This window comes from Thalia democratica, chromosome 8 (genome assembly GCF_965202585.1).
Source record: "Thalia democratica chromosome 8, ktThaDemo2.hap1.1, whole genome shotgun sequence".
NCBI classification, from domain to species: domain Eukaryota; kingdom Metazoa; phylum Chordata; class Thaliacea; order Salpida; family Salpidae; genus Thalia; species Thalia democratica.
In genome coordinates, this window is record NC_139172.1 from 7,503,781 (window position 1) to 7,518,818 (window position 15,038).

Consider the following 15,038-nt stretch of genomic DNA (forward strand, 5'->3'; position numbering starts at 1 on the left):
AAAATGTTGTCGTTTAACAACAAAAACAATAAGTATATAATTTTTCTACGAAAATTTTAACTATAAAATTGAAGTAATAAAATTAACAATAAAAAACTTTGTTTGTATAGTTCAAAACTAAAATAAAACTTTAAAAAACTTTAATTTGGTTTTATCATAACTATTATGAAAATAAAATACTTGGAATGTTTAAAATATCGAACGAGTTTCATAAAGATTCAAATTTAAACAATTCAAGTTCTTTGAAAAATGTTTAAAGAACCGAAACTCGAAAAATAATACATATTTTTCTAAAACAGAAAATGAGTTTTTCAGTTTAACTTATTTCCATAAAAAAATTATTAAAACTTAATTTAGCAATATCTCAAAAAATATCTAAAGTTTTGCAAATAAAAAAAAGTATTTGTCTTGCACCCAGTATTACTAACTGTTAACAGACAGAGTTTTTTAAGATATACAGAAACTATATAGCTGAAAAACAAAAAATATAGTTGAAATTTTTAAACACTTTGTAGTAAACATTAAACATCTTACATTAATGTATTAAAGTTTGTGAAAATAACAAATTGAAAAATACAAATTCAAGTCTATAAAATTCGTAGTATAATTAAACTTACATAAGTAGTTTACAATTACTAATTTACCTATCATCAGCATAGGTTTAGCATAAAAAAGTAAGATAAAAAAAGGTTTCGAGCAAAATACTTATAAAGTCTGATGTTGGTCGTATATGTAAGGTTAAGGTCGACTATATCAACAAAAGTGTGCGTTTAGTTAAAACATCAACTAACACAATGGAAAAGCATAGTCAAAGTATTAAATTTGATAATTAATTTTGCGCGGTTGCTAATCTCGTAAAGTGTGTACCTTATCAATGATCGTATCATGGATATGATAAAATGTTTAATATCAGCTATATTTTTAATGCATTCTAGTAATGCAAGTTAGTTTTTCACATAGTCTGTAGAGCTTTTTTATTTTCATAAGTAGTGAAACGTCGCCAATCAATAAGGTGTTTTTTTACATACACAGTTTTTTTGATTTTAAAATGAGCACTTTTTGTTTAGAAAACTAGGATTTAACTCCTTAATACGTTATATATTAGTCAGTTCTGGTCCCTTTTGTTTTAACTATCACCGTAAAGAATTAATTGTATTAATATTTGAACTATTTTGTAAATTATAAACTTTTTTTTATTTTATTTCGATAAAATACCCTTTCTTAAGACAGCTGATAATACAGAAAGAGAATAAAACTGTATTTTCAACAGCTAAGTTTCAGAAAAATTAACTTCTATTTTTTATAGAGAAGTGACGTAAAATAAAGCCGGATATAACGATATTTTATATGAACATAAACATTAAACAAACTAAAAGTAATCATAAAAGTATTAGATTATTTAAGTTAATAAAACTTTAACATATTTATGCATTCATATAAGCTTAAATTTTATTTTTATTGCTATATTAGACTACCCTCTGCATTAACACAAAAAATAAGCATTAAAAGCTTTTTTAATCAGTAAAACTTTAAGCATTTCAATGTTTTTATAAATTATGTCACGATTATTACCTATACTACTACCAATAACTAAACCTGTGTTCTAAAAAATCAAGTAAAAGTAATTTTCTTTCAAAGCAAAACTTTTTGTTTTTTTAAGGTAAACAATCATAAATTTTGAAAATGACCTTGTAAAAAGCTTGAATATCAAAATAATAAAACAGCATAAATAAAACTCATAAATCAATTATATTTGCCAGATACAATAATATTACTTTAATAGTTTGTAAAAAAAGCTATACCTGTTGAGCAACAATTTTAAAACTGTAAGAAATATCGAGCTCTTTAAAGTGTACCTATATAAATTCTCAAGACAGCAGCAAAAGCTGATTTTACACCTAAACGGTTAATATTTTTGATAAATACTATTAACGACTTTTACAAGGCTTAAAATTAAAAAGTTTCTAGTATTTTTTTAAAATTCTTCTACAAATTAAAGTTCTTTTTTAAATTATTTTGGTTAAAGTTACTTATTTAAATTTGTTATTATATATTCCATTGAACTTGTTTCACTAGGATCTTTATTAGCAAACGCTTAAGTTTATATTTTTAAAGTTACGAAATTTTTAGTGTTTAAAGTTGAAGACAAATAAACACCATAACTTTAATACTTTTTCAATAAACGCTAAAATCAAAAAAAGCAAAACAATAATCCGACTATCTAGACTTAAAATTCTATGCTTACCAATAAATTACAAGTAAGACATTAAGTAAATGTACACTATTGCGGTTTACAATATGAATGTTAGTGGTATTTTATTTTAGTTTTTGCTTTAAGTATTACAAAATTAAAATAAGATTAAAATAACTTTAAACTGTAAGATTACTAAGTATTGATACTTAAAATTTAAAAGATTTGAATTGAAAAAATGTATTAAATTCTTAAACTTACTAAGAGTTTATATACTAAAACGACTTTTTTAAAAATTAATTATTTAATTTGTAAAAAACGTAGCTTTTTTTTCTAACAAAAGTTATCGTAATAACTAGCAGTACAACCACTAAATGTTTAAATTTAAACAAGTGATAAGAAACAACTTTGAATAAAGACAAAAAATGGTCCATGCAATAGTGACGCACGGTGTAAAATTAAACATAGGCAAATGTGTCACCCGTGCAACGAAAGTTATGTTCTAAAAAACTTTAAAATAAGCTTTAACCCTTTTTTAAGTAGTTAAAAAAGTAAGTTTAAAAATAACAAAAAAAATAGTATGGTTAGTTTTTCAGTAAAACTTTAATTCTGTACAATTAATTTGTCAATTTTAATGTTTAGCTGGTTAAGAAAAAAACAAACAAGAAATATTTTCATTGTTTTTCTTACTTAAGTTTAAATTTTTCTGACATTTAAGAAATAAATACTATACTTGTAAGTTTGATAAAGAAAGGAATTATTCTATAAAAATAACTATTGTTAGTCTACTGATTCCTAAAATCTAAAAATTAAGTTTTGAAATTGATTAAAACTTTTTTCTTTATAGATTTTTCGTCATAAGTTTTTTGTGTAACTGTTTATTTTCACTTATTCAAAATTCATAAATAAAACTTGTTAAAGGAAAATTTAAAGAACATCTTAGTTAAATTATTTACAACAATAAAAAAACCTTAAATTCTGAGGCAGGGATCGGCAGCCTTTTCTTAGTCGAGAGCTTATTTTCCTAGAAAAAATCGCTTGCGGGACGCACTGCTTAGAAACAAATCTTCCGTGGGCCGCAGCTATTTAAAATAGATGTAGTAATCAATATAAAAACGTTTTTTTTTTAAACCAAATATGTGTGATTAAATAAACAATTTAAACCACTTGTAGTTGGTAAATAAACTAAAGAGCTTAACTGGAATTTTTTTACCATAAAAACGTTTTTAGTTCGTTTAAAATTGTATGTTTTTAGTTGAAAAACACATCGCTAGCCAAAGTTTTTTGCTTAGAAGGCTTCAGTTTTTTGACCCCTGTTCTAAAGCAAAAATAAATAAAGTTAGAATAAAATAATTAAAATATTTCATAAATAAATTTAGTTTTACGTATTTTCTCATATAAAGCAAAAAAAAAAACTGAATATATATAAATTGCATTTATTAGACATATGTATAAACATATGTCAAAAAAACATAAAACTATTTTTTCAAAATAAAAAAACTTAAGTTTTTGTTTATTTATATGTATCGTTTTCATTAAAACTAAATTGAAAAATTTAATGTAAAGAAAAAAGTAGTACTATAAGGAAGTTGTAATAATAACATATAATTTTATCTAAATTACAAATATGGCAAGTTTTAAAATTGATATTACTGTGAAACAATTAATAATCATCTTACTAAAAACAATATATTTCAAAATTTTAGAGCTACAATAGATTAAAAAAAAACCTTTTGCTTAAAAACACTTAATGAACAAAAAATTAAAATATGATAATTATTAAAATAGCAGTGTGTTGGTATTTTGTAATGTCAAGTATAACGAAATACAAACACTTCAGTGGTACGATGGCAAAACTTTAGTTTCTACGAACATTTCAATTAAATTTATAATGCATTTGATTGTGTTATGCATTTCACAAACTTTATAGAAAAAGTTAAATTAAGTATAAACTAAAACAAAATCGGTCCTCTGTAATCATTAGTTAAAATAAATTCAAAATGTCTTTTTATTCAGCTTAAAACCAAAAAAAATTGCTCGTTAAAGTATTTTGTTGTCATCGATAAAAAGTACCTTTTTGCAAAACAAAACTGTTTTAAGTAGCTATTTGCAACCAAATTTGGATTTTTACTGCCACAAAAAGTTATAAACATGTATGATGAATTATAGATTTTGATTACAGTAAGTAAACAACGATACCGATAAAAGTTTTTTTGTTTAGAACGTAGTTATTTTACGTAAACAAATCAGTGAAACTTTTAAAACGCTTTATTTTTAGTTCCAAGCTCAATTTTAAATTCAATAAAATGTTTTACACTACCAACACACAGCTTCCGAACAAAAATATCTCCCAACAAAAGTTAAACAACAATTTTTTTTTAAAGTCCACCGATAAAAATGTCACCAGACCACTGATGCCGCGATGTACGGTTTAGTACGAGGTTTTACATGGATGTTTACAATTACGAAGTTTATTGATAAAGAGGAAGCGTTCAAAAGATTAGAAGAGGTCTCGGAATGCGCAAAATAATGCAATTTGCGTGTGAAAAACAGATTTGAGGAGTAATTCGGCAGGAGATGGCAATTTAGAGACGAAAATTGCCGGCATGCGAGATTGAGAGTTGGAAAGTTTCAAAAAGGGCGTTGGTGGCTCTTCAGGATGCGAAAAACAAGATGCGCTTTTTTCTGTGTGCGCGCGAACCGCCGCGACTGTGACGTCACTTTGAAATGTTGTTTAGAAACAAACGGTAGGTGCGCCTGCTGAACCGCCCGAGGCCATGTCAGAACTTGCGAGTATTTATGGCGGAAGGGAAGCCGGTGAAGAGACAGAAGCGAACTCGACTCGGACAAGCGACAACAAGTCAGAAGTTTCCGAACAAAAAAAGTTAGTTTAATATGCTGCTTACTTTGAAATATGTTAGCTTAATCCTTTAATATGTTAGAATACTTGTAAAACTAAAAAAAGTTGTACACTTAAAATTAGGTCAAACTCAGAAAAATTTTGAAGGAAAATAAAAAAAGTTGGTGCTTTTGAACTATTAAAGTTTTTATAATATAGCTTTAAAGTTTTTCGAAATAAATATTTTAAAACAAGTTTGTTTCTAAAAATTTTAAAAGTAGTTGATGGAGAAAAAAAAAAGAGTTTTAGCCATAGTTAGAATTATAATGTTCTAATTTGAGTAAAATACATGCTTTTAGAACTAACTAGTTTAGCTTTTTAAAGTATTTTCCAAAGTTAAAACAAAATTTTGTGGTTAAAATTAGAAATTTTAAAGTTTAATTCTATTTGTTAAATTGTAAATACTTTAGAATACCAATAATTTTAAAGAACACTTACTACATAGCCACATATAATTCTACATGAGCTTTTTCTAATACTCAAATAATAGTTTTTAAATGTAACTTTCGCAATATTTTTGTGTCTTATCGATCTTACTTTATGATGTAAGACTGCACATTTAAAAAGATGAAGTATTTGAACCTAATAATTAAAAAAGAAATAATAATTATTTTTAACTCGGCTAGACACTAGTAATAACTTAGCAAAAGTAGGGATAAACTCGTTTCTATATAAAATGTTTTTTAAATAAGTTACAATTAGAATATTTTGTATATATCGCATGAAAAAAAACATCTTAATTTTCAAAAACGTAGTAAGATTTTAACGTATTGACTTACTTTTGATAGAAGTGCAAAATGTTTTAGTTGGAGTTAAATTAAGGTCTTTTTTGCTTTTTAAGTATTTTTAAATAGAATTCAACTGTCTATTACATTAAGAATCAAGTCTCCGTAATTTATCACATATTGTTCAATAAGAATAGTTTTAAGATTGCTGTAAACAACCTAGTTTACAAAGTATTTCCAATTAATTTGAAGCATAAAGCTTTAAAATTTTCAGATTTATTTACATAAAAACAAGAACAAGCTATAGTATTAATTAAATTAAAGTTTCTAATTTATTTACAATATTAGTTTGTCACAAACTACCTAATTAATCAATTTCTTTGGAAAAACTTGTTTTAAAAGTATTTACAAAATTTTACAACACAAAAAGGCGCATCGGTGACTTCTTAAAACAAAATATAAAGTTGCCCTTTCAAACTTGTTTTGTCGTTACAAAAATAATAATCTGTAGATAATTTTTTCAATGAAAATACGTAAAAGTTTAAATTGCTTGCAAAAACTATCTTTTAAATACTTTCATTTGTAATATAGTTTAAATAACATACTAATTTACAATAAAACAGTTTAACCATGAATATTTGAAACATAAGTAATTCTTTCACTCATTAACTTACAAAAAGTCCAGACACAGATACATATATGAAAGTAAAACATAGGCTAAGTAAAGTGTTTTATTTAGCTGAGAAAAAGAATGCGAATGTTTAACAAAAATATTTAAAATTCTTCCAGCCAAAAAAAAATCTAGATATAAGTAAAGCAAAATTTTAAATTGCTAATAACGTTAAAAAGTTAGAATGGCCAGAGGCATCAATTATTTCAATTTGAAAGCACTTATTTGCCTGGTAAAGCTCAATTTTACTTGTAGTACACGAAAGTGAACAACTAGATTATTAATTTGCATTTTTTACTTTTTAAGTTGATATTTGGAAAAAAATTATCTCAAAAACTTAATCTAGTAGAAATTTTTCAACTTTGTTTGTTCAATAAAATCAAAAAAAATCTAAATATTAAAAGCATCAATATTTGAATTTGAAAAGATTTTGAACTTAATAAAACTTATTTTAACAAACTACTAAAATTAGTTTAAAAAATCTTTTGGTATAGAGTTTTTTAAGTTTTATTTTTCATTATTTTAGTAATATCGCCAATATCGTTGAAATCAGAAACAAACTGATAACCTATAAGTTAAGCTACTGAATTAAAAATCGACTATTTCTAAACACCACATCTAACTAGGCTTAAATATAATCAACCAAAAATAGTGTACGAAAAACTCAAGCGCATTTTATGTGTGATAAACTGTTGATACTTATTTGGTAATTCGTTTTGCTCACAACAAACTCGTTTTGCAGAAATGAAAGTAATTTTGTGCTTACTAGCCTTTGTGGCTGTCGCTTTCGCGACCAACGACATTTACAAAAATCCAAAAGTGGTTCAGGTCACCACGAAAATGGAAGAGAGAAAGTATTCAGCTAAGAAAGTAGCAGACCACGTTAGAGTGAAACCAGTCATCAAAAAAAATTACAAAGGTATGTAATTAATATGTAAACAAAAAATAGTTATTGTTAAAAACATAGTTAACTTATACTACTTTTTTGTTTTTAAACTTCTCAAGTTTTTTTTGAATTACTTTTTAAAGTACTAAAAGTTAAGAAAATTTAAAAGTGATTTTAAGGATGTATTTATTTATATAAAAGTTAAGATTAACATCAGCCAATTACCGATAGAAATAATTTTTTACGTCAGAAATTCAATAGAATAAATAAAACTCTTTTCAGTTTGCAATTCTGATTCTGATTGCGATAATGGCCTGAAGTGCATAGACTACCAAACCGAGTTAGCGGCATTGATGGAAATCGGAGCCACTACCGACCAATACTATTCCATTTCAAAGAAACTCAGGGCATCAGAAAAGAGGTTGATCATTTTGCTTTAAATTTTTTCGTGATTTTCCCAATGCTCTTTAATATAAAGAAACTGGTGAAAATAAAATTTGATTAAACACTTTATAATTAGTAGAGTAGTGGCTCAAATTCAAAGTTTTCTTTACGAAACAAAATTGTTTAGCTTTAAAAAAACATTTAAAAAAATAACTTACTTGCTTAACTGCTGTTTAAAATGAAATTTAAGATATGTGTATACATATATACATACTTCCGGCCAAGTGTGCTTTTATTAAACTGTTATACAGTTTTACATAACTAGCTCAAAGTGTTTTACAAAACGTTTTTAGACCAATTTAGAAACTAAATTATTTTTACCAGGTGCCGCGACACTACCATCCCTAAAATGCCTATCGAATCCGAAGAAGAGCTACTTGAACTCACCGTCAAAATAGAAAAAGAAAAGGTAATTTTTTTTGTAACAGAAAATCTAAACGCAAATTGATTATTCTCAGACAAAATCGATATTATTACAAAACAAGCTTCACTGTATTATGTTTAGATAAATTACTACTTTTTATGAGAATTTCTCAATAGGCAACCATCGATCACGCATACGCCAAGCTGAACGAGAGCGGATTGAGGATGACGATCCCATCAAGCAACGGCGACCTCAGCAAAATGATGATCGAGATGGCCAAAAATTACAACGACATCGTTCAGAACGTGCCGACCGACACTAAAAAAGTGCCTGGCTACAGGGCGGGAGAGGTTTCCGCCGGACTCGACATGAACACCTTCCTCCTCATCTCCCTCCTCGACGACGACTCGAGCTCCTCGTCCCTCAGCAAGCTCCTTCCCATCCTCCTCACTTCGCAGGGAGGCGCCAACATGGGAGGAGACCTTCTGTCCAACCCGCTCCTGCTCATCACCCTCCTCGACGACGACAACAGCGACAGCAGCGACTTGCTCCTCATCATGTCCCTCATGAACTCGGGCGGCCTCGGCGGATCCACCGACCTTCTCTCCTCTCCCCTCCTTCTCATGACCCTTTTGAAGGACGACAGCAAGACTTCCGACCTTCTTCCCCTCCTTCTTCTCTCCGGAGGTCTCGGCGGCGGTGCTGCAGGAGGCGCCGACCTCATGAGCAACCCGCTTCTCCTTCTTCTCATGCTCGACGACGACAACAACAGCTCTTTGAGCAAGCTCCTCCCCATCCTTCTCTTGGGAGGAATGTCGGCTAGCGGCAGTGAGGGAGCCACCGGGTTGAACCAGATCCTGCCTCTCATCCTCCTCCTCGATGATAACTCCACTGACATCAGCGACCTCCTCCTGATCATGATGGTGTCTGGAGGCGGACTGGGAGGCGCAGGAGGAGCTGGAGCCGGAGACCTCAACGCCCTACTTCCCATATTGTTGCTCGGAGACACGCTGGGAGGCAACAGCTCTACCTCCGATCTCCTTCTGTTCTCGCTCCTCGGCGGAGGCGGAGGCGGTCTCGGAGGCGAGGGTCTTCAGAGCATCCTTCCTCTTCTCCTCCTCAAAAACTCTTCTGCGCTGGGCGGAGACAGCACTCTGCTGTTGCTTCTCGTGACCGGAGCTTTGGGAGGCGGAGGAGCCGCTGGTGGAGCCGCACCGGACATGAACATGCTTCTTCCTCTCATCTTGATGGACTCCCTCAACGACACCAAAGATCTTCTTCTCCTGATGATGCTCGGAGGCGGCGGAGCCATGGGCGGTGCAGGACAAGCAGGCGGCTTGGGCTCCCTACTGCCGTTCCTGTTGCTTGGAAACGGATCACTCGATACTTCCACCCTCGTCTTGATCATGATGATGTCACAGGCGCAACCAGGAACAGTCATCGATGACGGAACTGGTCTCACTGTCACTCCCGACTCTGGTCAGTTTTTTTTTTTTTTGTTTTGTCTAAATTTCTTTTAAGTTGATATTAGTAACATCATAAGAAACTAATAAAACTTCTTATTAACAAAACATATAAAATTTCAGGATTGAACCAGATCTTGCCTTTGTTGCTGTTGAAGGATTCCGGATCGGACCTCACAATGCTCCTTCTTCTCAACATGCTCTCTAACCAGCCAGCTGCAACGGCAGCGTCAGGCTGAAGCTAGTCAGTTTAAAAGTTTTATTTGTCTCTATACATGCTCAGCTATATTTGTAGTTATTGTTTAGTCGTTTGACTGATAGTTGCAAGCTTGTTATATATTTGAAATTATTTGAATTGTCAGATTTTTAACAGAAGCATTGTTTAAATTAAATCTATAACATCTTATCATTTTAAAGTATTGTGTTAAATATAAGTACCGTTTGTTGACATCATTTAAAAAAAATTTTGAACGGCAAAAAATTAAAATCTAAGCGTTAATGATTCTAATTAACAACTGAGTCATTAAAAAAGTTTACGACGTTTGTCATTTGTCATTTAATTTTTTTTTGTGACATGACTCATTTAATTGTTTTCGCAAATAGAAAGCTAATCTTTTATGTAATTTGTTTTTGAGCAAGTTTTGATTTACATCGACTTTATCTAAACTTTACGGATATTTCATACACATTTATCACAAACAAATTCTACCAAAACACCTAAGAGCTTATAAAACCATCTAATTTGTTCAACAAAAGGCACGTTCGCGTAATTAAATAAACTACATACTTTATACCCATTTTATTAACATTAATCTATTTTTTAACAGACCTCAAAACGACAACAGTAGATTCCTTGGCCAGTATATCGGTACTGTGTAGATATAAGTTGATTTGCATGTAAATGGAATCTGCAGCACCTTTTTATTGCTTTCTCTGCGCTCACAACCATTAATGAGTCGATAGTTTGTTTTCGTGTCGGACTGTTTTTACTGTGACAAAACTTCGAAGCACTTTTTTTTTTCGAGTAAAAATAATTCATTTTAGTTGTGAGTGTTACAGAGGCACAATTTTTTTCAAGCCTACAGTGAAGCTGTTCGTTTGGGATGGGAATTTTTTGTTAAATTATTTATCATCGTGAACTTTGTTTTTGAATTGTTGTGCAGAATAAATGTAACAAAAGTTCAAACCATTTTTATACTAAATACCAAATAGTATATTACAAACTATTAGTCGTATAGATCATATAACTAATAACATTTTTTAGCATAGAACTTGAGAAGATAAGCAGTAATAAAGTAATTGTAATAGTAAACTTTAAATACTTGCGTCTTTATTTCAATATTTATTAAAATTAGTTTTTCTTATAAAATATAAATAGTTATCTAAAAGATACGTCAATACCAAAAACACAGAAACTTGTTTTCTAAGAAATGCAAAACTCAATTATATCGTTTTACTAAGATATTTAAATCACTGTTTATACATTTTTGTATTTTGTTGCTTGAAAAAATTATATCATAATTATATTAAAACTAATAATTACTAATTCACAATTAATATAAAAACTAAATAAATTTTTCTTATTTTGGTGAACATAAAAAAGTTTACTGTTTCAACGCTTTTATAACATCTTATATATTTACTACTTTTAAAAATATGAAACATGCTAATACGTCTTTGAAATCGTTTTCTTTCGTTTTTGCGTAGATTACATTTATGCGAATATTTATTTCTGTATTCTTTTTATTGGATTAATACCTTGTACATTTATAAGTATTTAAAAGGAACATAGTTGCGTAATTGTACTTAACAACCTAACATTTCAGTTAGTCTTTTGTACAGATCACACTAAGGTTTACTAGATTAATTTATAATAATCTCTTTTTTTTACTCATTTAAGCCCAGTAAAGTTTATTTAAATCTTCATTCTAAACTTTTCGATATCTTTTTTGTAGTTTTAGTTATTTTTCAGCGCAAAGACATCGTGATAAACATTGTAGAAGTACTACATTTTTTACATTTTGAAAACATCTTAAATATTTTTATTTGATTTTTTCTTCTTTTTATACCAAAATTTCAAATTAATTGGATTGAAAAACTAGTTCACGGTGAAACGCCGAGATGTTTGTGCGAATTTGTGTTGCGGTCTTGTTACAACATATTGCCATCAATTTATGAAATGAAACAACTGCGCCTTTAAATTAAAGACCTTGAACTTTCACTCAGTATTGAAATAGTTTTGTATACTAAATAGGCTATTTAATTACTTTAAAGTATATATTGTTAAATGTCTAAGTGTGCCAAACAAATAATTAATAAAAGTATTTTTGTATATGAATTGTAACCACAAAAATTAAACTAAAATACTTTTCATTCATAAAGTGGTAGATTAAAAATAATAGTTAAGCATAATTATTCTTTACTTAATTAACAAGTAGTCTGGAGCCATAAAAAGAGCTTTGCATAACATTATTTTTTAAAACTTATCAAGTATCAAAAAAAAAAAAACTTTAAAGAAGTAATGAAGTATAAAGTTGGACAATATTTAAAAAAAAATTGACCAATCATTATCAAACTTGTAATATACTAAAAATTATTTAAATATAAAAACACCAGAACTAAGTGACAAAGTGCCAATGCTAAAGTAAACAGCATTAGCAAAATAAACTTATTTTTAAATTACGAAATCTTGATGCTTAAAAGTGAAATTTGAAGCGTATATTTTTAATTACAGCTAAATAAACTTTAGTTTTGATATCTAGAAGTTCACAGACAGTTTTTTTTTAACTAAAAATCATAAATTGGGTCTAGCTATCGAATGCAGTTTGAATAATCTATAAATAAAACTGTGTATTTATTAAAAAATATAGAAAGCTTAATTAGAAGTATTAAAAAAAAGAGTTTACTTAAAACCTAACTTATTATATAATGGAAAAACAGAAAAAGTTACGAAATAAAACTAAGTACATACAACTAAAACGTATTTTTTGTAATAATAGATATATATTAAAACAGTTAATCAATATTTCGTTTTATTTAATATTAGTATTTTATTTAAGTAAAAATAAAGATTAAGATTTGTCTTTTTTTTCTTTATTATTTACTTTATTTCAAAAACGAATGTCTAGATTCGTGTGCAATGTGCATATGTCGTTTTTAATTAATAAAAAACTTAGTATTTTTAAAAACAACTCTGTTCTCGATTCGTGTTTTTATTTTTAAAATATTTTTATCATTGTAAACTAGCTTTAACTCAAACTTAACACGTTTAAAGAGCTAATAGCTTTTATATTTATATATATCTCATATTCTGGACAAGACGTTAAAAGGTGTCCGTATCGTGCGACTCGTTAAGGTTCTTCTGTACACCAGTCCTAGGACCAAATAATTTGAGCGCATTTTTTGTCGTTCAATAAAAAATAACTAATAATTATTGTTTTTTTTTAATTTTTTCATTTTATAAATATGTTAAAGTAAAATGTGTTAAAAATTCGTATGTTGATTCCGTTTTATAATTTGAATAAGTTAAGATTATATTTTACACACTCAAGTCCGTCATGTAACGTATAAATTTTGTTTAAACTTATAAAAAATATTTTACAGCCTTTAATTTTAGTTTAAAAGTATGTGAAGTACACGTTGTGTACCCTGGTTTAAGTGTTTTTTTCAACGATATTATTTAAAAGTTATTACTTAAAAAAATATCCATGATTTGTGTATTAATATTAGTTTATACTTTTATTATCTTAAAGTTTATATTTTACAAAACCAAGTCAGTCGTACAATTTAGTTGTTTTGATTAAGTAGATGTTCAGTTATAGATATTGTTAATATGTTTGTAAAATTTAGGTTTTAATTTAGTTAGTGAAACTTTTTTTATTTATAGAAAAATCATTATATAACAGTTAAATTAAATATTTGAAGAAATTTCAAAAAAAAAAACGAACATTTATTTTCGTTTTTTTAATTTTCATTGATATATATTATATAATAATAAATTCAAAATTTAAGTATGGTTTAAAGTTTTATTATTATATTCTTGGTGAAATGTATAAATAAGTTAGAGTACTTTATAAGTGTCAGCAGTCAAGTTGTGTTGAAAACTTTAGTTGACATATTGTCCTCTTGTAAAAACTACATTTTTTTTATAGTGTGATTCAGCATAAACATTTGAATCTGGTAATAAAAAAATTACAAATTTTTAACAAGTATAAAAAATCTATTGAATACAGCTAAAAGTGTTACGTAAAATGGCGTGTATCACTAATTTATCATTTTTTATTTGACTTACAGAGTTAATTCACACCTGGACGTTCATTTAAAAAAAAACTAAATTGTTTTAGGGAAGGGTTTTTTAATAAACTTTATTAAACCATTTTAAAATGTTATCGGTTTTTTGTGCAAATGGTATTTTAACTACCAAACTGTATAGCAATTATCAATGAACTATTTAAAAGCTATAAAAAATAAATATAATTAAACTTCTGAACTTTTGAGATGGTATAGCAAAATGTTCTGTTTATATAATAACTTCTTTTCAGAAATTTCATCTAAACAGCTTATATTAAAACACTGCTACTTAGCTACCTTATATTTATAAAATTATGTAAGTTTTGTTATTTGGATTTGACTGATATACAACTCGTAAGACAGTTCATTATTTTTTCAATTTATATTTTTTTCTACTCTCGTGCAAAAATGACACTTTGTGCAAAAGTGAACCACCGTGCAAAAATGATCCTTAGTGCAAAAGTGTCCCCTCGTGATAAAGTGATGCTCGTACAAAAGATTCGCCGTACAAAATTGACCCTGCGTGCAAAATTGACCCTGCGTGCTAAAGTGACGCTCGTGCAAAAGTGACCCTTCGTGCAAAAGAGTCCCCTCGTGCAAAAGTGACGCTCGTGCAAAAATGACCGATTCTTAGTTATAATAGTTTGTATTAAAACTAAGTGAGATTAAGATGTCTAGTAAGGTTTTTGAAATTTTTAAGACTGACGAAGTGTTTAGAAACTTTTAAGCAATGAAACTTTCATATACAACAATGACAAAAACTTTAAAAACATACATTTCTAGCAATTAATTAAAAATATATATATTTTACAATATCTAAAGTTCTTTCATTTAGTTTTCAAATTGTTTTAAATCAAAGTTTTTTAGTATCAATGTTTTTAATAAGCTTATAACTTTTTTCTTACTTCTAAATACGAATAATCAATACCTTGTACGCAAAAATTTGAGTATGGCGTAAGTCTACCGATTGTAAATGTGTAGTTTCTTAAACTTACCGATTTATTGCAAAAAAAGAAGCTAGATTTAATGAAAATTAATTTGTAATGGCTCTGCTTTGAAAAATATTTATGAGCAAAGCTAGAACAATCTAAAACTGCATCTTTCTG

The 15,038-nt window shown here is 28.3% G+C and overlaps 1 protein-coding gene across 1 annotated transcript; it reads left to right on the plus strand.

The window, feature by feature from the left end:
• Positions 1-4,990: 4,990 nt before the first annotated feature.
• LOC145842859 (uncharacterized) lies at positions 4,991-10,891 on the plus strand. The gene is made up of 7 exons (XM_082950337.1): positions 4,991-5,075; positions 7,228-7,404; positions 7,654-7,792; positions 8,140-8,224; positions 8,356-9,658; positions 9,766-9,886; positions 10,470-10,891. The coding sequence occupies exons 1-6, from the start codon at positions 4,991-4,993 to the stop codon at positions 9,879-9,881; spliced, it is 1,905 nt and encodes a 634-aa protein (XP_082806463.1). The 3' UTR covers positions 9,882-9,886; positions 10,470-10,891.
• Positions 10,892-15,038: the final 4,147 nt, after the last annotated feature.